At 44.1% G+C, this 25,944-nt stretch overlaps 2 protein-coding genes across 2 annotated transcripts in view; both read right to left on the bottom strand.

The window, feature by feature from the left end:
• Positions 1-914: 914 nt before the first annotated feature.
• Positions 915-18,338, bottom strand: PLAC8L1 (PLAC8 like 1; the record flags this gene model as incomplete). Its single annotated transcript, XM_081136922.1, has 4 exons — positions 915-1,055; positions 2,658-2,794; positions 15,408-15,544; positions 18,217-18,338. 4 exons carry the CDS (start codon positions 18,336-18,338, stop codon positions 915-917), a joined length of 537 nt encoding a protein of 178 aa, XP_080993048.1.
• A 5,124-nt stretch (positions 18,339-23,462) lies between these two features.
• The window catches only part of LARS1 (leucyl-tRNA synthetase 1), a 49,536-nt gene continuing 47,054 nt past the window's right edge, over positions 23,463-25,944 (bottom strand). Inside the window, exon 32 of the mRNA XM_081136921.1 lies at positions 23,463-23,857. Coding sequence (XP_080993047.1) covers positions 23,652-23,857 — 206 coding nt within the window. The 3' untranslated portion in view covers positions 23,463-23,651. The remainder of the gene's footprint in view (positions 23,858-25,944) is intronic.

Genomic DNA, 25,944 nt, shown 5'->3' with positions numbered 1-25,944 from the left:
GCTTCTAGGGGCTGCTGCAACAAAGCACCCCAGCGGAAACATTCTCTCACGTTCTGGTGGCTAGAAGTCCAAAATCAAGATGTTGGCAGGGCACGCTCCCTCCCAAGCCTCGCCTCTTTCAGCTGCTGGTAGCCGCAGGCCATCCTTGGCTTGGGACAGCATCACTCCAGTCTCTGCCCCATGGTCCGGTGGCTGCATTCCCTGTGTCTCTAGGTCTCTCTTCTTCTAAGAACAGCAGTCATATTGGATTAGGGTCCGCCCTAACGACCCCATCTTAACTAATTATACCCGCAAGACCCTACTTCCAAATAAGGTCACATTCACAGATACCAGGGGTTAGGCCTTAACACATCTTTGGGAAGGGGAGGGGAAGAGACACAATTCAACTCAACCCAGAACAGTTGCCTGACTAAGGCTTTGACCTGGGGCTGAAGATCTGCAGGTTCCAGGGAGGTGCTCAAGATGAGCAGCAGCCCAAGGCTTTCTCCTCTGCGCAGTCAGGACTGGAGGCGTGGGGATAATGCTTCTGTATTTCGGTGACGTTCAGTGCCCAGGCCAGGTGCTAATGAAAATTAACCACCTCCCGCCCATCACTGGTGCTTTTGGAAAAGGGGGCTTAGCATAAGAAAGCCATACAGCAATCCTCCCAGCCTCCCAGACACCCCTCAGGAAAGAGTGGCGGTAGGAAGATGGTGAAAAATTCAGCCTTCCACAACTCCAGGCAGAGCAAATGCAGACAAATAATATCCCCTTCACTGGGGAGATGTGAAGAAAGAACAACAGTAAAGACAGTGGGGTGGGGAGGTCATTTATTTTCATCTATTCCAGTGAAGACTTAACAAGAAAAATGATTTCTCTACTGAGAGGGTTTTGAGAGGAGGGCGAGGGGGAATGGGGAGGAGTTTCTTGCTCTGTCAGATAAAGGTGTCCTTCGTTGAAGGGGCTTCTGAGATTTCATAGAGCTGGGAGGTCCTCATCTTGAGCTCCCGGGCCAGCTGACAGATGGACAAAGGCCAACAGCAGTGCACGGCCAGCCAGTCCTCACACAGTGTGCCCTGCGGGGAGACCCAGTGTCTGTCCTGGTGCAACCTCACAGGCTCATTCATCGCCCAGGGGCCTCTAGGTACTACCTGGTGCAATCCCACAGGCTCATTCATCACCCAGGGGCCTCTACAGTACTACCTGGTGCAATCCCACAGGCTCATTCATCACCCAGGGGCCTCTACAGTACTACCTGGTGCAATCCCACAGGCTCATTCATCACCCAGGGACCTCTACAGTACTACCTGGTACAATCCCACAGGTTCATTCATCACCCAGGGACCTCTAGAGTACTACCTGGTGCAATCCCACAGGCTCATTCATCACCCAGGGACCTCTACAGTACTACCTGGTGCAATCCCACAGGCTCATTCATCACCCAGGGACCTCTACAGTACTACCTGGTGCAATCCCACAGGCCCATTCATCACCCAGGGGCCTCTAGGTACTACCTGGTGCAATCCCACAGGCTCATTCATCACCCAGGGACCTCTAGGTACTACCTGGTGCAATCCCACAGGCCCATTCATCACCCAGGGACCTCTAGGTACTACCTGGTGCAATCCCACAGGTTCATTCATCACCCAGGGACCTCTACAATACTATCTGGTGGCACAGCCTCCAAGGTCCACCAGTGCCCCCAAGGCACCATGCAGGGACACAGCTCCACTGGCTTACTCAAGCCCCAAGCTGCTCAACTGCTAATCAGTCCTTGTCATTCAAAGCCCTGGTCCTTGGACTTCTGACACAGGTTCATTATTGAAACCACTGCTTTCCCTGTCAGCATCTCTTTCTTCCGTTTAGGACTTAATATTTATAATTATTGTATTTATTTATTTGAAATGGGTAATGAGTCCACATGGTCCAAAATTCCCACAGTAAGAAGGGACAGGAAGGAAGAAGTCAATCCCCCTTCCACAGGTGTCCCCAGCCACTCAGCACCTGTCCAGCGGCAAGCAGTGTTTGGCAGTTTATCATCCACACTTCCAAATAAATTCCATCTACACAAGTATACGTAGAGACTTTTATGCAGACAATTGCATACTTCTAGGCCGCACTCTTTTTTTCACTTAAAAATATATCTTAGGGACCACTTCATATGAATATATAAAGAGATGCTTTTTTTTTAACTGTCCACATCTTACTGTCTGTCCTCACTGTCTCACTGCAACTCAGCCTCAGCTGCACTGGAAATGTGAAGGGCCCCAGGGAGCCCCCAAAGTGAATTCTGCACATGCCTCATAGACTGCAGTTTAAGTCAGACCATCCCAAATATAGCTGCTAAATTTGATGCAATTCTAATTGTCATCTTCTCTTGTTGCAATCAGAGAAACAGGAATGGCCCACTGACCGATAACCTGCATTATAATAAACCCCCCTTGGAAATACCCTTCACAATGTGACATTTTGATTAACATACACCCTAGTAATGAATGAAATCAGAAATGCCTTCCTTTCCCTTTCCCAGAGTCTTCCACTAAGTGTGATTTTAAGCATCCTTGCTCAGACTTTTCTTCGCTTTTGGGGGGGGGCGGGAGGGGGGCGGGGTACAGGTTGGAAGGGCATTTAGGTTCTCATACGGACCCAGGCTCACACCTACATTCAAACACACTTACCCATATTTTGTGTCTCTCTCTGGTGCCAACTCTTAGCGCAAAGGTGGACCCAGGTAACAACGGCCAACAAAAACACTCTCCGTAATGCCTGGCGATGTCGCACTCAAGACACACAGGACAAAACAGGCCACAGAAACCTGTCAATAACCACATAAAAGAAAGCCCAGGTGCTCAGATGTGATCAGAGAAGCTTCCCCCCTCGAAGAGCATTTACACCCCTAGCCACCAGCTTAATGCTGCACCATCTCCCTGCAATCGGGGACTGCGAAGGAGCCACCAATTCTCAAAACTCGGGGCATGAAAATGACCCTACCGAGCCCTGTCAAGTCTCCTGTTAAACGCTGGCAACGCTGAGCCTGAAACAGGTCTGTTCGCGGTCACAATGGTAATTGTTTTTTCCTGTCCAGAGAAACATTCAATAATTTTTTTTCCGGTTGAATCACAGCAGCCGCTTCTATTATGTTTACCTATCCAATTTCAATATTTAAAATAGACACAGTATGTGATACTTTTGAATAACAGGCATCTTCTTCCATAACCGGGGTTGAAAGCTCTTGCGTGGTACACTGATTCGGGCTGCTCTTCTCACCGGGACTTCATTCTATTCCTCAGGTCAGAGGGTTACTCTAATCTTTGCTAGTTTAGGGGAGCCGCTAATAACTGCCAGTTTTAATCTGGGAACTATTAGAGACTTGGTTCTTTAAACGTCAACTGGAAACAGCTTGTCATTTAATCACTCATTCATCTTTAACTACTGATACTGTTTCCTACATGCTCTGCATGAACCATCTAACACAGAGGTTCCGTTTTAAATATGTTTTGGGTCTCAGACCCTTTTGAGAGTGTGGTGATAGCTATGAACTCGCTCCTCAAGGGGAAAGGAAAATATGCACCCCGACATGCAAAATTGTGCGTTCAGTTCCAAGGGGTTCAGGACTCAACCCCTGGTGTAAAGATATTATGTCATCTCGCACTGGGAAAGATGACAGCCTTGATGAACACAAGTAATCAGGACTATGAAACAGAAAGCTAATCATAACCTTTAAAATGCTTTCAATAAATGTTAGAGGCGTGATTTATATACAAGAAAATGCACAGATCACAAACGTTCAGTTAGATGAGTTTAACAATCGCATTCACATAACCGAACGTACAGAACATCGCCCTCACCCTGGAGTGCCTTAGTGCCTCTTCCCAGAGGATCCCCTCACCATGCCACCCCAACTCCAGAGGCAATCACTGTGCTGATATCTCTTCCCATAGATTAGTTTTACCTCTTCTTGGACTTCAATAAATGGAACTGTATTTACTTTTGTAATTGCCTTCTTCTGTTCAACGTCACGTTTCTTGAGGTTCATCTATGTTGTTACGTGAATCTGTAGTTTATTCTTTGTATTGTTCAATAGTATTCCAACATACGAGTATTCCACAGATTGTTTATCCATTCTCCCATTGGTTATTCCAATGTTTGCTATTATGAATAAGTACTATGAACATGTGTATACAAGTCTTTATTGGGGCATTTCACTTGGGTGGATTCCTGGAAGTGGAATTGCTTGGGTCACTGGGGTACATTTATGTCTAAATTCACAAGAGACTAACAAAGAGTTCTCACAAGTATTTGTACCACTTAACACTCCCACCATCAATGTATGAGAGTTCATTGTTCTGCTTCCTCACCAACACTTGCTATTGTCAGTCCTTTTTATTTTAGCCATTCTAATGAGTGTGAAATGGTAGTGATCACAGCCTTTTAGTGCACCAGACACAAAGGCTCACGTACCAGGTCACTAGCCCACTAGAAGAACTTCTTATCAAAGGCTCTTCCTTGCCTACCTGTCCTTTTCTCCCTCCCCAACAGCGAGGACTGCAAAGTCCCATTCCCAAATTCAGTGGCGAAGAAACAAAAAGCTAGGAATGTTGCTTTATCTCAGAACCTCCAAGGGATGCGGCAGAACTCTGGACTTCTTCAGTGTCACACAGGAGTGAAGTAGCAGGTACACAAGGAACACAAGGGCTGGGGTGGTTGGGGGGGGCTGACAAGGAGCCACCCATCTTCGAAGAACACCTGTTTCATCCGTTCAGAAATCTTAAGATAATGGCGACACCACATTCTGTAGGCATCACATGGCTGAAAACAAACTCTGAATTCAGCCTTGCATTGGTCTGGAATGTTTCACTCCACAATTTTAAAAAATCAGTACTCCCAGTGAAATCAGCAGGCCCCACCCAGCACTGACAACTGGTAGGAACAACTCAGAGGACAGTAAATGACCCAGTAAACTTACAGCAAGTTCACAGTGGTCATTCTATACGCAACCTTGAATTGTGGACTTTGAAATCATGACACACAAAAATCAATCCAATACCACTGTATGCATGGATTACAAAAATAGTGTAACAATCCCTGCAAATAAGAAATTAATCAAAAATTGCAGAATTATGAAGCTGGCAAGCTAAGTGAATAATAAATAGTGTTTACACAATTACCTGAGTGGCACCACTTTGACTGGCAAAGAGAAACGTCTATCATCCTCAGTAAGTATATTATAAAGAAACTGCTGCTTTGTGCAGTGGAACTCCTGTATGTTATTTTTATGACTTTATGAAAGTATTCATTAAGAGGTGGTACTAGATGCTAAAGGAAACACATCCAAGTCCAGTTGACTTGGGGCAGGAATCAGATATGATAACAAACACTATGAAAGCCAGACTTTTATTATGTAATAGCTAATGCTCATACAAATTTCATCCTGGGCCAACCCCTGCTAAAAATACTTTTCATTAACTCATTTAATTCTCACAATAATCCTATAAATTACATACTCTCATTATGCCCATTTTACTTACAGATGAGCAAACTGATGCCCAGAGGATTCAAGTAATTTGCCCAAGTTCATACATTTATTAATATTACATATGTATCTAGTACGCCACAACGGTTGTGGATTTGTGTACTCCAACACAGCATCCTCACCACCACTACTTTATATTTACTCCTGTGGGACAGTCTTAAATCATTCAACTTCTTCAGGAAAGGTCTCTGTGTGAGGTGTTACTGCCCTATACTGCACTGGTCTACAGTGGGACAAACACAGTCGGCTCGCACCGCAAGACAAATGCACAAGGCTAGGACAATGGCATCTTTTTCTTAAAGAGTCTCTAGAAGAAAACTTTGCAACATATATCACAGGTCAAGGGTAAGTATCCAGAATATACAAAGAGTTCCTAAAAATCAATATGTAAAGGATTAAACAGAAGAAGAGAATGGGTATAGGACATGAACAGGTAATTCACCAAAGAAGAAATACCAGTGGCCAGTAGCAAATATGAAAAGTTGTTCATTGTTAGTCAACAGGGAAATGCAGATTGAGACCATCAGAAAGCAGTTACTACCCCTAAGAATGGCAAATATTCGTAAGTTTTTTAATATCAAATGTTGAGGGGAACCATGGCAAGATGGGCGCTCTATGCAGTGATGACAGTGGGAACTGGCACCGCCACTCTGGAAGGCGACTTGTCTGAACCCAGGACCCAGCAATTCCACTTCCCAGTATCCAACCTGGAGTAGCGCTTCCATGCACTCACAAGGAGGCAGGTACAGGATGTCCACTGTAGCATTAACATTTAAAATAACTTAAATGTACATTAACAGATGAAAATGTAACCAAACCTGCTGGCGTGAATCATACCATAATTGAGAATGCAATGAAAGATCAATTAAGTACCAACAGAGCTAAATCTGAGACACACTGTGAGTTTAAAAATAAACCTGTAATAATGTACAGTGCACTACCATTTAAGCTTTGCTTAGAGTTGAGGTGCTCAGGCTCACAAGGGATTTGAGCCAGAAATCTGGCCTCTTTGAAGCTCTTCTACTCAAAGGCCTGGTGGTTATGTGAGTTCCCAGCGCCCAAATGCTCCGGGCCTGTTCCCTGAGGGGGGCTCCACCCCCATGCACGGGCTGAGGTTCATTATTCATCCTTCCAACTCACAGGGGGGCCAAGATCAGAAGACGCCTACACGAAACCTGAGTGTGGAGCCTGGAGAGTGAACGTGGGAAAGGTGGGTGGAAACCGCAACGAGGCACATTTCAGATAATTGTTACAAAAAGCGGAACCATCTGACAGTGGGTCGCTCCCGACAGGAATGGGGAACACTCATGCTCTGCGGGTGGGAGTGTAAATCAGCACAACTTCCAAATAGAGAGCCATTTGGCAACACCAGCAAGATTTAGAATGGTACGTTTAAACGTACAGTTTACAACAACTAGCCAACAGATAAAGTCACATGCCTGGAAAATGACATGGGTCTGAGGATATTCACAGAGCATTGGTTTGAATAGCAAAACGTCTGGAAACAACATATAGATCCACAGTGGGAATTTTTAAATAAATGATGGTACATACAGGCCTATCTCGAGAAACAAGAACCATCTAACACAACAACTAAAAGAACTAGAACTAGAACAGCAAGAAAAGCCCCGAGGAAGTAGAAGGAAGGAAATAATAAAAATCAGAGCAGAAACTAATGACATAGAGACTAAAAAAAAAATACAAAAAATCAATGAAACCAAGAGATGGTTCTTTGAAAAGGTAAATAAGATTGATGCACCTTTAGCCAGACTCACTAAGAAACAAAGAGAGAGGACCCAAATAAATAAAATCAGAAATGAAAGAGGCGATATAAAAACTGACCCAACAGAAATACAAAGGATTGTAAAAAAAATATTATGAGCAACTATATGCCAACAAATTGGACAACATGGGGAAAATGTACAAATTCCTAGAAGCATACAACCTTCCAAAGCTGAATCAGGAAGAGGCAAAAAACCTGAATAAGCCAATAACAACTAATGAAACTGAAGCAGTAATCAAAAAACTCCCAGCAAACAAAAGTCCTGGACCAGATGGATTCACAGGCGAGTTTTACCAAACATTCAAAGAAGAATTAACACCTATTCCATTCAAACTATTCCAGAAAATTCAAGAGGACGGAAAACTCCCAAACTCTTTTTATGAGGCCAGCATCATCCTAATGCCAAAACCAGATAAAGATACTACAAAGAAAGAGAATTATAGGCCAATATCCTTGATGAACATAGATGCTAAAATCCTCACTAAAATACTAGCAAACCGGATCCAGCAATACATTAAAAAGATCATATATCATGGCCAAGTAGGACCTATTCCGGGGATGCAAGGCTGGTACAACATCTGCAAATCAAAAAATGTGATACATCACATAAACAAAATGTAGGACAAAAATCATATGATCATATCAACAGATGCAGAAAAAGCATTCGACAAAATCCAGCACCCATTTCTGATAAAAACTCTCAGCAAAGTGGGAATAGAGGGATCATACCTCAACATAATAAAGGCCATATACGACAGACCTACAGCCAACATCATACTCAATGGGCAAAAACTAAAACCATTTCCATTAAAAACAGGAACAAGACAGGGATGTCCACTTTCACCTCTCTTATTCAACATAGTACTGGAAGTCCTCGCCACAGCCATCAGAGAGGAAGAAAACATAAAAGGCATCCAAATTGGAAAGGAGGAAGTAAAACTGTCATTATTTGCAGATGACATGATATTGTACATAGAAAGCCCTAAAGACTCCACCAAAAAACTACTAGATTTGATAAACGAATTTGGCAAGGTAGCTGGATACAAAATCAACATCCAGAAATCAATGGCATTCTTATACACCAACAATGAACTTTCAGAAAGAGAAACTAAAAAAAAACAATACCATTTACCATTGCAACTAAAAAAATAAGATACCTAGGAATAAACTTAACCAAGGATGTGAAAGACCTATACTCGGAAAACTACATGACACTGAAAAAAGAAATAGAGGAAGATTTAAACAAGTGGAAGAACATACCATGCTCATGGATTGGAAGAATTAATATCATTAAAATGTCCATACCACCCAAAGCAATCTATAAATTCAATGCAATTCCTATTAAAATACCAACAGCATATTTCTCAGACCTAGAACGAACATTTCGAAAATTTATATGCAACAAAAAAGACCCCGAATAGCTGCAGCCATCTTGAGAAAAAAGAACAGAGTGGGAGGGATCACTTTGCCAGACTTCAAACTGTATTACAAAGCCACTGTAATCAAAACAGCCTGGTATTGGTACAACAACAGGCATATAGATCAATAGAACAGAACAGAGACCCCAGAAATAGACCCAACCCATTATGATCAGTTAATATTTGACAAAGGAGGCAAGAGCATCCAATGGAGTAAAGACAGTCTCTTCAATAAGTGGTGCTGGGAAATTGGACAGGTACATGCAAAAGAATGAAACTAGACCACCAACTTTCACCATACACAAAAATTAACTCAAAATGGATAAAAGACTTAAATGTAAGTGACGAAACCATAAAAATCCTGGAAGAAAACATAGGCAGTAAAGTCACAGGCATCCCACGTAGTGAAATTTTCACTGATACATCTCCTAGGGCAAGAGAAACAAAAGAAAAAATAAACATATGGGACTACATCAAACTAAAAAGCTTCTGTACAGCAAAAGGAAACAGCCTCAAAATACAAAGGAACCCCACTGTCTGGGAAAACATATTTGCCAAGGATGAATCTGATAAGGGGCTGATTTCCAAAGTGTACAAGGAACTCATACTACTCAGCAAGAGGAAGACAAACAACCCAATTAAGAAATGGGCAAAGGACCTGAACAGACACTTCTCCAAAGAGGACACACAGATGGCCAAGAGACACATAAGAAAATGCTCAACATCACTAATCATCAGGGAGATGCAAATTAAAACCACAATGAGGTATCACCTCACCCCTGTCAGAATGGCTCCATCAACAAATCAACAAACAAGTGCTGGCGAGGGTGTGGAGAAAGGGGAGCCCTGGTGCACTGCTGGTGGGAGTGTAGACTGAGGCAGCCACTATGGAAAACAGTATGGAGGTTCCTCAAAAAATTAGAAATGGAGCTGCCTTTTGACCCAGTGATCCCACTCGTAGGAATGTATCCTAAGAATCCTGAAACACTCATCAGAAAGAATATATGCACCCCTATGTTCATAGCAGCGCAGTTTACAATAGCTAAGCTCTGGAAACAGCCCAAGTGCCCATCAGTAGGTGAGTGGATGAAAAAGCTGTGGGACATTCACACCATGGAATACTACGCAGCTGTAAAGAAGAGAAATCTCATACCATTTGGGACAATATGGATGGACCTGGAGAATATTATGCTGAGTGAAATAAGCCAGGCAGAGAAAGACAAACATCACATGATCTCACTTATACATGGAATCTAAAGAGTTTAATAAACTGATGAACAGAATAGATTCAATGACATGGAAGCATCGATGAGACTGACGAATGTCAGAGGGATGGAGGAGGGCGGGTGGGTCAAGGGGGAGAGAGTAACCAAAGAATTTATATGCATATATGCACAACCCAAGGACACAGACAATGGTGGGGAGAGCGACTGGGGAGGGGGAAGGGACGGGGTGGAACTGGTCATTGGGGAGAAAAAGGGACGTCTATAATATTTTAAACAAAAATAAAATTAAAGAATAAAAACAAAAAATAAAAATGAATGAATGAATGAATGAATGAATGAATGAATGAATGAAAGAGGGAGGGAGGGAGGGAGGGAGGGAGGGAGGGAGGGAGGGAGGAAGGAAGGAAGGAAGGAAGGAAGGAAGGAAGGAAGGAAGGAAGGAAGGAAGGAAGGAAGGAAGGAAGGAAGGAAGGAAGGAAGGTCCATTCATACAATGGAATCTATGCAGCAATTTAAAACATTAGCCCCAGAAGTGCTGATAGGGTCTGACCACCTAGATCTACATCATTAAAACAAATATACAGAACAGTGTATTCGCAACCCTGCTCTTTGTGTAAACTGTATACAGGCACATAGAGCAAAAAAATCTGAAAGGAGAGATACCAGTGTCGTAGCCATGGTGACCTGTGACCGCTGAGATTTCAGAATACTTTTTTCTCATGTACTACTTTGTATTTTTCTTTTTTACAATGATTATATGATACAGTTATAATAAAAAAGTAACCTATTTTTATTTGAATTTTTGCATACCTTTACAAGCATGTCTGGACTCAGGTAAGGGTGGTTGGCTCTGGGAAGAACTGGGTAGAGAGGGGCAATGATGGAGTAGCTGCTTTCCATATACCGAAGGGGCAGGTACTTCTGAATTTTGCATCATTCAAAAGCATTGACTAAAGCACTGAGCTGGCTCCCAAGGGGAGAAGCCCTGCTCCCTGGAGATGCTCAGAGGCCGAGGCTGCCAGGTCCCGCCGTGCACGCTGCAGACGGGCTCCGGATAAGCAGCTGAGGGGCTGGACCAGCTGACCCCCTGGTCCTTCTAACTGTGAGGCCTTGTGATTCTTTCAGTGAAGTGTGAGAAGAGGCAAGTGAGAATACGGGTTAAAACTCATGCGTGAAACACACCACCTCCTGGGAACCACCTCCCAGAGGCCGAGCGCCCGTTCTGCTGGGCATCCGAGCAGTGAGCGGGACAGGGTGGTCCCTGCTTCCAGGGAGCCGACCCCTCACCCAAGACACAGTCTGGGTACATGAACCCCAGTCTGCGGCCTTTCCATGCTTCCTTCCTCTTCCATAAAACCAAAGAAACTCCTGGCCCACTTCCTTCTGCCCACCTTGGGCATCCGATGGCTCCTCGTCCACACCAGGCTCCTTCCTGCCCACTGCTCGGGGTGCCCTGCACAGGGAAGGCCGATTCTTCCCATCTTTCAGGTATCGGCTTCAGCCAGTCCTCAGAGAACCATCCTTTGCCCACACCCCCGTAACCCCCTTTCACAGCACCCCGTTTATTCCCTTCATTGTCCTTAGCACCGCTGCAATTATCCGTTTACTGATGTATCTGCTCGTTGCCTGCCTCCTCCAAGACCCGCCTCTGTCTCACTCACTGTTCTGGCTGTGACGCCGACCACATGTCCAGACATAGGTAGGAACTCGGTCAATGTCGGTCGGATTACAAATCAATGTTGGTCACACCTTCCACAGGAACCTCCTTCTGGGGCAACGTCACAAACATTCCCAAAGCCGGGACACCCCGCACGTTGCCCACGATGCGCGCAGCACCCACATCTGCACAGGGCACGGGGCAGCCGCCTGCTGATGTCGGCGTGCAGCGAATTCAGATAAAAGTGCAGGGCCGGGAGAGGGAGGCGGTTCAAAGAATATAATTACGGTAAAATGAAGCAGCAAAATGGCAAAAAGAAACGGAAATCATCACTGTTCCTCATGTGCCCTTCGCTGAACGGATGGCAAACTGTAGCAATAATTCTCAGCATTTAATGGAAAACTATCCCAGCGTGGGAACCGGACCTGGAACAAGGTCATGGCAAGAAGCTCTCCTTTTTGTTCCCACTTTTGTCACATCTGTTTTCACAGCGATTTGCTGGAAATGAAGGTTTGTGGATGAAGTAGCCCTTTTGAGCAAGGGAGGAGAGAAGCCCGGGGTCGTGGCGCATACGCCAGCTGCGCCGGGGAAGGACGGCACAGGTAACGAGTGGATAAAGGGACGTTGCCTTCACATTTTCTCCTGAGACGATTGGCTTGGAGCAACCATGAGCAGCCACAAAACAGAAGCCCATCTGGGAGCAACGGTTAGGACACAGAACATTCGAGATCACTGTGCTGTATACTCACGGCCTGTCCTCCATGGGTCATGGCCAATTGTAAAGGAGAGTGTCCGTATCTCTTCACATGTCCTCCCTTCTCTCCTTGCCCCTAGAGTGGGCGCTCAAATGGACAAGCAGGTGAGCTCGAACACCGATGGGGTGGGGAGCAGGGCTAAGCAGTGGGGCCGTGTTTAAGGCGGAGGGGTGGGGAGCAGCGCTCCTTTCCTTGACCAACTTTTTAGGTTCTCTTGGGATCGGGTAGAACTCACTGTGTAGCAGCCAGTCTAAGTCCCCTGACTCTACTCTTTGCTCTCCACATGCTGGAGGGTAATAAAACTGTATGATAATAATATTAATACCTACGGTTCACTAAGTGCATTATTGTGTATATATATATATATATATATATATATATATATATATATATATATATATATATTGGGATCTTCCTGGTAATAGCACCCCAGTAGAAAAATTTAGAAAATTATTTCTTGCTATTGAGGGCAATATTGGCAGAACTGTCACTCAAAGTGCCCGGGCGTGGCCAAGTGACAGCACATGGCCTAAGCTAGACAGACTGGGCTCCAGCTGCTGAACATCGATTCTCGGACAGGAAGACAAGAGAGTGAAAATGTTGGGAGTTGACCAGCCTGTCAGCTAGCTCCTCACGACGCATCGCATCCCTCCCGAGCTGCTTCCGGTTGGTTTTCTGATCCTGTGAGCTATCCCATCGCCATCTAGTGAAATCCAACGTTTGCCTGAGTCTTCTCCTAGGGCTGCCAGAACAACACACCGCAGGCTGGCCATCGTAAAACTGGAGAAATGATTCCCTCCCTGGAGAATCCTGGAGGCCGGAAATCTGAGATCGGGTGCAGGCAGGATTGGCTCCTTCTGGGGCTCCAAGGAAGAGTCTGTCCCGTGCCTCTCCAGCTTTGGTGGCCGCTGGTCATCTTCAGCATTCCTGGGCTTCTACAGGCATCACTCCATTCCTGCTTCTGCCCCCACATGGCCTCCTCTTCTGTGTGTTTGTGCCCAAGTTTTCCTCTTCTTACAAGAACACCAGCCATGGGGTTAGGGCCACCCTAACCCACTACAACCTCTTTCTAACTTGATTAGGTTGCAAAAACTCTGTTTCTAACTAAGGTCATGTTCAGAGGTTCCAGGTGGACATGAATTTTGAGGGGTCACTATTCAACTCAGTCCAACATGCAACAAAACCCCTCTGATCCACATATGTTCCAAACCACTGTTAGGAGTGGGTCGTCTATACCATCTGCTTTAGTCCTGACGACAACCCTTGAGGTGGACGCCTCCATCAGTCTCATTTCAGAGGTGGGAAGATGAAGACCCAGAAAATCTGAGGTCAAATGACCAGTAAGAGGCAGTTAAGATTCAGACCAAGGTCTGTATCACATACAGACGTGTTCTCCCAATCAGCACACTGTATTCCAGGCTTTGACCTCGTCGGAAATGCATCAGTGGCTCCCCAGCCCCCAGCCGCAAGCTATGAAAGGAGTATGGTCCACTCCCCAACCTGGGACCGGGGCTTCACATCTCCACGTGGCTGTTCTGCCTTCTCTGTACCTCAGCACTAGGTGACGACCAAAGTCAGAAAATCTGGACGAGAACAGGGAAGGATCCTGAGAAAATCAGAGAACTGCCACAATTGTCTGGTCAGACGTCCACATGAGCAGCAGGTGCAGGAAGAAACCTGCTGAGCTCTGGGGCAGATGGGCGAAGAGACAGGAACAGGAGGTGGGCCGGGTCTGGGGCCGGGCAGTCCCTTCTCTGTGAGGCCCAGGCAGTGAACGCGTAAGCCTGGATGTCCAGAGCACCAAAAAATGTTAGAGCTCTTCCCTCCGCAAGACTCTTGGTTGAAGGACGTGGGTCATGTAACAGTTCAGTGCTCTTCAGTGATCCACCCCGTACTCTGGGACAAATTCAGATCTTCCCAGAGCCTGTGAAGAGCGGGGAGAGCCATGGTCTTCAGAAATATTAAATCTAGGGTATGTTGGATTTTGAACTTCAGAGACTATCCCTCATCCTTCAAAGGAAACCCCCAACCATACACATACTCCAAGAAAATTTCGGTGACCGAATTGTTCCCTAGGGCAAGAGCATGAGGCCCTGGAAGGGGGTACTGACTTGTGGCACCAGAGGTGGGTCAGAATGTCCTCAGGTAAAAATAGAATCAGTGAGCCAGGAACCTCAGTCCCAAGGGGAAGAAGTCACGTGGCTGGAGGACAGTGTCGCTGGTACTTGTGAATGACTAATCTGCAAAGATGTCAATCAAGGGGGCTTCTTTTGTAACATTTCCTATTGTTATGAGTGCCACACATTCCTCACAGAAATACTAGAGAGATAAACAAAAATAAAATAAAAATTATTCATTAGCCTACCATCTGGAGACACCAGCTGCAAACATTTGTATTTCTACCGTTCCAGATATTTTTCTAAGTATTTCCCCCCAAAATGGTGCCTAAGGTGCATAGTTTTGCAATCTGCCTCTTTAACTTAAAAATGTATCCAAAGCATCTTTCCGTCCCATTAAATGTTCCTCTACAACATGCCTTCTCATGGCCGTATAATAATTCATTGCATGATGCCCTCGCTGAACATTTAGTTGTCCGGATTGTTGCCATAATAACCAATGCTGCAAAATTTCATGTTGCTGCTAAATCTCTGCACATGATTTATTTCCTTAGACTAAATGCCTGAAAATGTAATTACTGGGTCAAAAGCTACGTATCACTCAGTGTTCTTTTTACACGTGTTGCTAAACCATCCACCAGGAAGGTTGTACGAATTTATACTCCCACAGATGCGGGAGCCCGTTTTGCGCGTCTTTGCCAACAGTGTACTTTGCCCTTTAAAAAAATCGTTAAGTCACCACTTATTCTATAAAAGCATCCACAGCGCTGAAAGGCAAGCTTTTTCCTGCCAAGAAACTCATTTGAGTCACTAGAGGATTAGTCCAGTTATTCTAAAACCATTTAATTTCTGTCCTTGTGCCTGATGGTGCTTTTCCACCCACTGGCGTCTTGCGAAAGAATATAGTAAAGGAGAACTTAAATGAAGAGGGAAACATACAAATTTTCCTGTCTCGGCAGACACTGAAGAGGCTGGTGCTCCAGTCCCCACCCGTCTGGACAATGGCTGTGACCGCGGTCCTGCCTCTGGCTCCCCGGACAGGCTGCCTCACCACAGCCTGGGCTGGCACATGGCTCCTGGAGAGTCAAGGGTGGTGATTAATTAGGAGACAAAGAAGTTGGTTCAGAAGGACAGCTGTTAAGCCAAGACAGAGTCACGAAGAGGAGACTCGGACCTGGTGACACCAAGCCCAAGCTGACCTCACCATCCCCCCCATCAAAAGTCATTCTCTGACTTTTTGCCCCACCTCTATTAACAGCATTATTATTCCAAATCCTGTCCCTCAAATTCAACGTCCTGTCTGCTTCCTCGGTGGTTCTCAGTGCTTCATAATAGTCAAGTCTCAAATTTGGAATCAAGAGGCCTGAGTTCAAAGCCCGGCACAGGAGGCAGGCTGGAAGGGAAGGGGTGCGTGTGACACAGGCAGTGAGACACCGGCGGCAGACAGCTGGGGGTGCTGCGGCAGAGGTGAGAGTGGGAGCCACCTGCACAGAAGTGGAAAGCGGGGCCCTTCCATGAGCCATTAGGCATCACAGACAATGCTCCAGGGCCGAACGAGCTTTTCAAGAGCCTACAAAAGTGGGACCTGGAAAAAAGTATTGGCCCCAAGATAGAAAAACTGCAAAATAGAAATCAGTTAATGCTCCATTAAACACAAAAATCCAGCATTATATTACTCTCACTCGTCAAATTTAGAATTCACAAATATTTTATTATATTTGGAAACAACTTACAATTCTGTCACTTTTTTAAAAAAAACCCAAGTATGAAGGACTGCTGAGAAGCAGCAACCAATCGTGACTCAGACAAATAATTTCAAAAGCAAAATTATAAAAATCCTTTCACTTATTGTACATCAAAAAAACCCCACAAAAATATATAATGTATGGTATGGATACACTTTAAGATATTTGTTGTAATGTGGATGAGGACCTATTGCTATGGACTGAATTGTGTCCCCCAAACTCGTGTGTTGACACTGACTCCCAGGGTGACTGTATTTGTATATAGGGCTTTTGGGGGTAACTAAGGTTAAATGAGGAATGGGGTGGGGTCCTGGTCCAACAGGATTGCTGGCCTTGTAAGAACAGGAGGGGCCATGTAAGCAGACAGGGGGAAGGGGGCAAGCCAGGGAGTGTCCCCACCAGGACCCGACCATGCTGGGACCCTGACTTTGACCTTCCGGACTGCAGAACTGTGAGAAAATAAATTTCCGTTCTTTGGGCCACCCAGTCTACGCTAGTTTGCTATGGCAGCCCAAGAGGATTTCAAACTGGCCCTGAAACCTTCCTTTACACTTCTCTCCTTCCTGTGTCCATGTAAGCTCCTTGAGGTCAGGGCACATGCTGCTCCTCCCTGGAGCCCCAGGCTCCAGCATGCTACCTTCAACCCAGGGGTGCATGTATCTGTTGAATTGGATCAAACTGAATTCACACGTCTCTTCCGTCATATCTGAGCCCTCCTCAAGCCTAGCTCTAAGCGAGGTGACTCTCACTGTGCCATCCTCTAGGAAGGGCACGACTCAGCTGTGGTGATGAAATAAAGCAGAGCGGCCGAGGAGCTCCCTGCCTCCCTCCACACCATCCGAGGGTGTACCTCTCGGTGTGTTGATGCCCACAGGTTGGTGCATCCGTCATTATTCTAGGAGCTGCCAATTATCTCCAATAAGAGGAATTGCTCAGCACTGAGCCTCTGGATTCCATTTTCCCCTGAAATAAGTCATTTACAGTCTGCAGCCCTCAACTAGGATTTTCTGCTTCTATCTCACTCAGCATTATGTGTGTAACACCTTTTATTACGGCAAGGCAGCCCGTCACCTATCCCAAATCAAACAACTAAGAACAGATTTTCCTAAGTGAAAATAAAAGTTGGGTCTTAGGGGGTGTTTTACGTAGTTTTGAATTCAAGAAGTACATTATTGAGTTTCTTTCCTTTACACCCTGATTCTTTGGTGACTTATATTAAAACATCTGAATTAACAAGCTTTGGCTAAAACATTTCAGTTCAAGATTATAAACTCATGTGTCATAATGAAAATAACAAGCATAGCCCTGGCCGGGTGGCTCTGTTGGCTGGAGTATTGCCCCGTGCACAAAAAGGTTGCGGGTTCGATCCTTGGTCAGGGCACATGCCCAGGTTGCTGGTTCTACCCCCGGTCAGGGGCATATATGGGAGGCAACTGATCAATGTTTCTCTCTCCCCCCCTTCCTCTCTCTCTATAAAAAAAAAATCAATAAAAACATATTGAGGATTTAAAAAAAAAAGTAACAAGCATAGCTACCCTTCCCTGAGCACTTTCTATGTACAAGGCACTTGGTAGTTGGTTTAAGATCTGAATAATTCAGGGGGCGCTACACGGATGGACTAATGTAGCTATGCTGGCTTCCTGTATAGCTTTTCCCGCACAGCTTTCAGCTCTAGTATCCCAGAGAATGTTATAGGACCATTTGATTTCAAAACGGTGGGAATTCCTGGCAGCCATCAGAAATAGTTTCACTTGGTCAGGGTTCAACAATTTAAGAATAAAGAGCTATCCTTTCACCCAAGCCAGCCCTTCTCTTTTCACGCATGAGCCAAGCAAGGCCAGAAGGAACTAATCAGTTGCCCCCTTTTGAACCACACAGGGGAAGCGATACAACTACTTCCTTCCCGAGCCCACCTTTTTTCCTTGGCTCCTTTTAAGAGAGTGATTTGATATTCCAACTGAAGAGCAAAGGCTGGGGGGGGGGGGGGCGACCAAACTCCCTACCTCCAGTTGGAAATAAAATGTTCATCTTCAGATGCTATGAGTGAAAGCGACAGAGGAGAGTGTATATTGAGTAAGCACATATCCTCGGGAAGCTTCGAGAAGTCACTTCCGAAACAATTCATAGTGATGGGTGTTCTCTGGTCACTGGGCTATCCTTTCCCTTTGGCAGGAAGCTGATTCTAAGTGTAGGTGCGATCCAGAGGGGAACGGCTCTTCTACGGAATGCTGCCTGGATATTCTGGAACCTGAGGTCATAGCAGGGCAACTGACAGGCACCTTACCTCTTTAAAGACAGGTACACGCCTAATTGTGGGCATGTCCAGCTTACTAATCTGAAGGGAGATACTGCTGAAGATATAAAAACAAAACAAAACAAAAATCACTGGTGGAAAACCCCTTTGCCTTCAGAGATAACTCTAGTAAGCATTTATATAGCAAAGTGTCACTTGACCTTCCCTTAGGGGACTCAGAGGCTGTAAGTTTCTGCCACCTAATGTAAGGGAGAAGCAGCAGGGGCCCCTTATCACCCCAGGACTGGTCCAACTCGGCGCGATGAGTCCCGTAAATGACCTGAAAGCAGGGACAGAAAGGTCTTTCACCCCAGACATTGTACTTGGTTCCATCTCATAAAAGATGGTCTCCTGGTTTGAGCTATGCTAGGTTGTCCTCAGCCTCTAACTTTTTTTTTGTTTAATATGTCTTTATTGATTTCAGAGAGAGGAAAGGAGAAGGAGAGAGAGAGAGAAACATCAATGATGAGAGTCATTGATCGGCTGCCTCCTGCATGCCCCCACTAGGGATCGAGCCCGAAACCCGGGCATGTGTCCTGATAGGGAATCAAACCCAATCGATCACCTGGATCCTAAGTCGATGCTCGACCGCTGAGCCACACCCGGCTGGGCTCAGCCTCTAACTTTTGAGAACTAGAAATCTCCTCCTCATGGACCTCTTGATCATACCCAAAGGGGATCTAGTGAACAAAGGCTGGTGACTGCCTCCCCAGTGCTCTGAACCGTCAGGGTCTTAGGAGCCTCTGAAATATGCCTCCAGGGCATGCCTCATGGAGGTGTGAATTCCAAAACACTTGGAAAATGTCCTTAGAAGCAAAAAAATAAATAAATAAAAATTAGACAAGATTGCACATTGAGGGGAGGGGTCCGCAATCATAATTCAATGTTGTATTAAAAAGACGACAGGAAGAAACTGCCAACTATCTACCACATATTGCCATCAGACACAGAGATGACTGCTTAGGGTTCTAAACTTCAACGCATTTACTTGAGCAAGGTTTTCAACAAAAACCTATACAATACCTCCCAAATCAAGATTCTCCAGGTATAGTTTCATAACTGCCTTCGCTCACTGGGTTCTGGGCAACCCTAACTGTCTTCAAAACTAAAAGAAAGCATCTACATGAAGGACACCATGCTTCTTCGGCTTTCCCCCACCCCAAGTGCTTAACACAGTGCTTGAAACATAATACGCGCTCAATAATGTGTCGAGTAAATGTGGTATACATGAAATTCAAGTTTATAAGAATAACAAAAATTAAGAGGTAATTACTTGCTTTGCAAAGATTTACAGTAAGTCCTTTGAGGAGTCAACAATTATGTGTAAGCCGAATCCTGTATTTTAAAATTTCATTTGTGTCCAACTTTTCTAATCAAACATCTATTGTATGAAGTGACTGATCCACATGCCATACAGCTCCTTCACCTAAAAATAAAATAAACAAGAGAAAGGGATGTTCTTCTTTCCAGAAGAATGACAACTAATTATGAAAAAGAAATGATAGCATTAGAAAATAAGCACTTTGCATAGCTCCCAACGTAAGTTCTTCAGGACAGTGTCTTCAAAGGGTACTAAAGCCATACGGTAAAAAACTGGGAACAAGACATTCACTCCCAAGGTGTGGAAACCTCGCTCCACAGATTTCTAGTTGCAAAAGAATAATGTATCTTATCTCTGGAGAGTTTCAGAAAGTCTCAAAGTATTTCTTTAAAGTATCTTTACAACAAAAGCTCTGGAAGTGATTTAAAAATATGTATCTTTATAATGGAAAGTTCTGGAAGCAATCAAAACATGAGAATACAGGCAAACTACTAACAACTGGCATGGAGTCTTCACAACGTTACTGTCATGAAAATCCAAAAAGAGAAAGCTAAAGGAAGCTGAGAAATTGTCCTAGTTTGAAGGAGACCAAGAGACATGGCCACAAAATGTAATGCTTGACCTGTGACTGGGCCCTGCAGGTTAAAATAAACCATTACTGATAAGATACTGGGGAAGTAAAGCCTATAATTTAGTGAACAGTAATGTACCAATGTCAATTAATTTTTGACAACTGAACCAAGGTTATCAAAGATGTTACCATAAGGGGAAACTGAGTGAAGGGTATACAGGAGCTCTATGTAATGGATGCAACATTTCTGTAAATCTGAAACTATTCCAAGGTTTGGAAAAAAAGTGTTAATGTGTGTTTAGAGAGAGGGAAAGCAAATGTGGCAAAATGTTAACAACTGGTAAATTAGCTGACAGGTATATGGATGTTTACTGGCCAATTCTTTCAACTTTTTGTAGGCTTAAAATTTGTCAAAATCAAATGTTAAAAGAAAATAAAGCTACCAAAAGTTATCAGTAAAAGGATGGTAAACGATATTCCACATAAACACTAACCCAATAAAAACTAGTGCTGTTATGTTGATGTCAGACAAAGTAGCCTTTAGGCAAAACATATTTCTAAAAATAGAGAAACATTCCCTAGTTAGAAAAAGTTCCATTTACTGAGAAGACAACAAAATCCAAATTTATATGTGCCTAGTAACACAGTACCAAACTATAAAATAAAAACTATTTTAACTGTAAGGGGAAAAAGTAAATCCATGGACAAAGAGATTTTAATTTTAGTATACCTCTAAAAAACGAGTACACTGATAAAACAGTACGATTTGGATTTGAACAGTTCCATCTGCAACTATAGCCGAATGCACAGAGATTCTATAATCACAGAATAAACATTCTTTTCAAACTCGCCAGGAACATGTATAAAAACTGGGTCACATCCTGGCCGTAAGCTTGTCTTCATGGGAAGAGGCATGAGGCAGGTTTCGGAGGCGCTGGCTTCTGCTCTTCCTCGACTGGGTGGTGATTATACAGATTCTGCTTTGTTGATAAATTGGTGTGCTGTTGTTCATTTTTTGTGCGTATTTTACACATTTTGTGTGTATGCTATATATATGCTATTGCTCACTTTTTGTGTGTGTCCATTACATTTCACAGTTTAAAAAGAGTTAAAATAGCCCGGCCGGCGTGGCCTAGGATCCAGGAGATCGCGGTTCGATTCCCGGTCAGGGCACATGCCCAGGTTGTGGGTTCAATCCCCAGTCAGGGGCGTCCAGTGGGGAGCTGACCAATGACTCTCATCATTGATGTTTCTCTCTCTCCCCCTCTCCTTCCTCTCTCTGAAATCAATAAACACACATTTAAAAAAGAAAAAAGAGTTATAACCCTATAGGAAGGGACGAATCTCCTAACAATACAATAAGCCCAATGCAGCCTGTTTCTCCTTAAGCATTTCAATGAATGGCTGTTTTTTTAGCTGAGCACCAGATGAAGTAACGGCTTCTGCTTACAGGCTTCCTCATATAACACCTATGTGCCTTTAAACACAAAAGGCATATTCAGTCCACAAGATGCTCACTCAGAGACACTCCGGAAGGGAGACTGAGGGAACTGAGCATCCACGATCCCAACGCACATTTAATCCGAGGCAGCAAAGGCTCACGGGCTCATTTCATACACAGGCACAGTCACTCACAATATTAACATTGTTTTCCTTTCTCTGTTCTTCCCCAAGCGCAGTTTAACTGTCCTCAGTGAAACATAAGCAGGCTTGTGTTTGGGCACCGGGAAAACCTACTCTGAAGTGGGGAGTGACTTAGGCTATGCGGACTGAGGGAGCAGCGGAACAACCTACAGGAGGGCAAACAACGGAACAGTTGCCCCAAAGGCACCGACACCAGTGACCTGATTAAGCCACGACACCCTGGTTAGTTGTTGTTATTATTAATCACTAACATTCACTGAAGGCTCATCATCATAACATTACGGAAACCTTGCCATTTGCCACACACTACACTCTGTATATGATTTTCCTAGATGTTTCCACGTCAGCATAAGGTGAAATAAGCCTAGAAACGTGGGTACGTTATTAGTTCTATTTTACAGATGGAGAAACGGGCTGAGTGGTTGGCCAAGGTCACCCAAGTAGCCAGCGGAAGGAATGGGAATCTAACCTAGCTGGCCTGGCTTCAGCCCCATAATCTTACTTGCTAGGCCACAGTGCCTGCCCCAGCAGGTGAAGGATGATTTGCACTTATCTCTAAGGGCTCTTTCAGCTCTAACATTCTATCATTTGCTTTAATGAATCTATGACAAAGCATTCAACAAGGCCCAGAAATCTCAAACTGCACACAGCAAAATAAAGAAACTCCATAAAATCTCTTTACATGACCTGAAAGTCAGAATTCAGGCTCCTTAGGGTTCTCAGAACTGGTCTTTCTCCATACTGAACCCTTCAAGATATGGAAATGTTTTTCTCCTGTGCCAATCAATACTGCATATTTTTTCCTCATTATGAAGACAGATGGCACAGACAATATCGAAAGACATTCCAGCAATACCAAAAAAAAGTGCAATCCAGTCAGCATGGTCTTTAAACAAAATTGGACTCAAGACAAATTTGATAAATGCAATTTTCTGGGGGGGAAATCCCCTCTTTTAAAATGCCCAAATTTAGTAGAGCTGAAATAAACTGTTTATAAACTATTGCTGTTAGCCTTGGAAAACATTATCAGTGGTTAAGTGAATATATTAAAGCTAAAAAGTTCTCATAAATATAAGACCTTTTTGTTCTTTCCACAAAATACTTAGCGATCACAGTCAAGTCAAAATATTATCATTTGTTCTTTTACACCGTCACGAGAGTTCCTTTCTTTAGAAAAGCAAAACTAGTCAATCTACTTTTTTCTCTTTACAGAAGAAATACAGCTAACTCTGTAATGGATATAATATAAAAAGTTGTTGACACTCCTTAGGCTTCATAAGTATAAAGTACACCTCATGAAAGAAGCTTGCTGACACTTCTGTGTTCATGTGAAAGACTAGAAGCTTCTAGGAATTAGCAATAATTTGTAGTTGCTGTTTTTTAAAAAGTATGGTATAAACTATTTCTCTTAGAGGCCCCAAGAAGGAAAAAGAAATTTATTAGGTCCAGGAATCCAAGATGACTTGGTATATATAATATGATTACATGCAGAATTTGATGGTTAAAAATGAAATCTATTTAGGTCCAGCCTAAGGGTCTCACAGTCCATCTGTAGGCACAAAGTTGTAGAATCCCCAGAAGCCAGGGTAAACCTTCAATCTGTGTGAGTTTAATGAACCAGATAGACCATTGTATCACCAATATCTGCCTGTAGCCCATTTTCAGTGAGATGAACTTTCTTGCTCAGGAGGTCTACGTAGAAAACGGCATGCTCAGAAATGGGGGTCTTCCCAGTTTGCTCTTTTCCCAGGACAGGAATTCGCCGTGGCCCCAACACTGGATCATCAAATCTCATCAGTGTCACTTTGCAAAGATCTACAGCAAAAAAGATGATCGATATGAGCGCTTAATTACAGTCACTGACTCAAACCCATGCCCTGAATCTGATAATTCATGTTTTACACACCTTGGTTATTACATCTAAAACATATTTTCATCAGATTATTAAATAGGACCCCATCTCAGCAAGCAAAGCTAAATGTAACAGATCTTCAAACTCTGTCAGCTTCTACCCAGACCAACGATGGACAGACTCTGTATAGCACATGCCCTGGAATCATAAACCCATGGGAAGGGTTGAGTCTAATTTTGAGCACTATCCTATAGGGTCTCTCAAATCACTTTTTATATGCTTTAATTACCGTTTTTCAGAATACTGGAAAATCTAAAACATTTCTCTTTCTTGTCTTGCTTCCTGGAATAGATTAGAACTGTAAGAGCTGCTGGGTTGTGTTTTTTTTTTTTGGAAGGTACTCTTGGAAAAAAGAATAACTATTCTAATACAGAGCATTACCAGCTTCTCGTTCTGCTCAACAGATGAAAGTGTTTGCATCAACACGCTGACGAGAGGCAAGGCGGGAAGAGGGAGGGCAGGGCAGAGGGCACAGATTTCAGAGGCCTAAGCTTTGGGAGGCGCGCCAACCTCCGCTGCTTGAGCGTTTCCTGATCTGCTCTGTGCAAGCTGATAAGGTGGCTCCTGGCACGGAAAGTACTTGTCCCTTGATCAAATTTATGATCCAACCATCCTGCCAACAATTAAGCCTGAAAAAATTTATTTATTTCAGCAATTCCAAGACTTCCCAATACCAAAGTTTTATTTTATATGGTGGAAAAACACAATAAGTGGCTACAAATGGTGATTCCAGGTTTGCATCTCAGTCTGTGGTGTGACAGTTATGTTTAACCTCATCTATGGGAACAGAGGATATTTTCCGAAGTACTTCCCACGCCTTTCTCAGGTAAATCGCTGGGTGGCCCGTGAGCTACACTCCCAGTTATGTTGCTTTGAGAGTATGAGGCTTAGCAAGAGAGGGATAAGAGATAAAAGGAGACACTAGAGCGGCCGGCGGCTATGCCAGGAGACAAGTTATCCGGGCATTCTCTCTTCCTTGGGAAGCAAAGACTGAAGGGCTGAGAGTTTAGAGGAGGGATCTTTGGGCTTATAGAGCAATTACCTGTGACTACCAGGAAGGCAAACTCTGCCTGAGAGTCTCTGCAGAGGCCATGCAATCTATCCCCAGATACAGCACATGCCCCGAAAGTTATAATGAGAAAGGAGCAGGTCCAGCCTGCATGACAGCCAGGGTCTCATTTGGGGGGAAAACACAATTCATTTTAACAGCTATTGCAATTCAACGTGCACATCAGCGATACCACATTATTTTGCTATGGAAGCAGTGACAAGTTCTGCCAGCAGGTTTTATACACAAGGCCTTTTCCTGCAGATCTGCCTGTGTGTGTGTCCGTCCCTCTCTCTCTCCCCCTCTAAAACAGACCTCCCTCATCATTCCGAGCAATTCTGAATCAAACTATTTCAAAGAAGCCCTGATACTCAATCAGGCTTCTAAATGACAAAACACATTTGCTTTGATGTTTCACCATGTAGCTCATTACTGCCATTAAATCTTGGAGCTTTCTTCGTGGTTTACTATCTTTTCTTATGCCAGACCTTGTTGAAAATGTTGAAATCTCAGTATGCAACTATACAAGACTAAAGGCACTTAGAGGAGAGATGAGAGCAATTGAAAGTCCCTAGGGATTGATAACGTGAAATGGAGCCTCTCACCAACAAGTTATTAGTTCATATGTGGCATGGGCTGTGAGTGATTTAAAGTCATTACCATCAAATAGTTGCTCAGTGGTCTTTGTGGTGTAAAATGATGGCTTTAGCCCAGTTCCTCCTGGACCTGGATCATAATCACCCTCAATACAATCGGCACTAATTGGATGACTTGCTGGTTATTGCAGCAGACAGAAATGTTATTGAATTTCACTCCCTTCCCATCTCATATACTCAGCCCCCTTAGATATCAAAGCAGCCTGCGGGCTTCTGGAAAAGTCTCACAGTTAGAGCTCTCTGTAGATGCTTGGAAGAATATTAATTTCAAACTCCCCTAACATTT

The sequence above is a fragment of the Miniopterus schreibersii genome (genome assembly GCF_964146895.1).
Source record: "Miniopterus schreibersii genome assembly, chromosome: 4".
NCBI lineage: Eukaryota > Metazoa > Chordata > Mammalia > Chiroptera > Miniopteridae > Miniopterus > Miniopterus schreibersii.
Note: the sequence above shows the minus strand (reverse complement) of the source record. Positions and strands in the feature narration are given on the sequence as shown.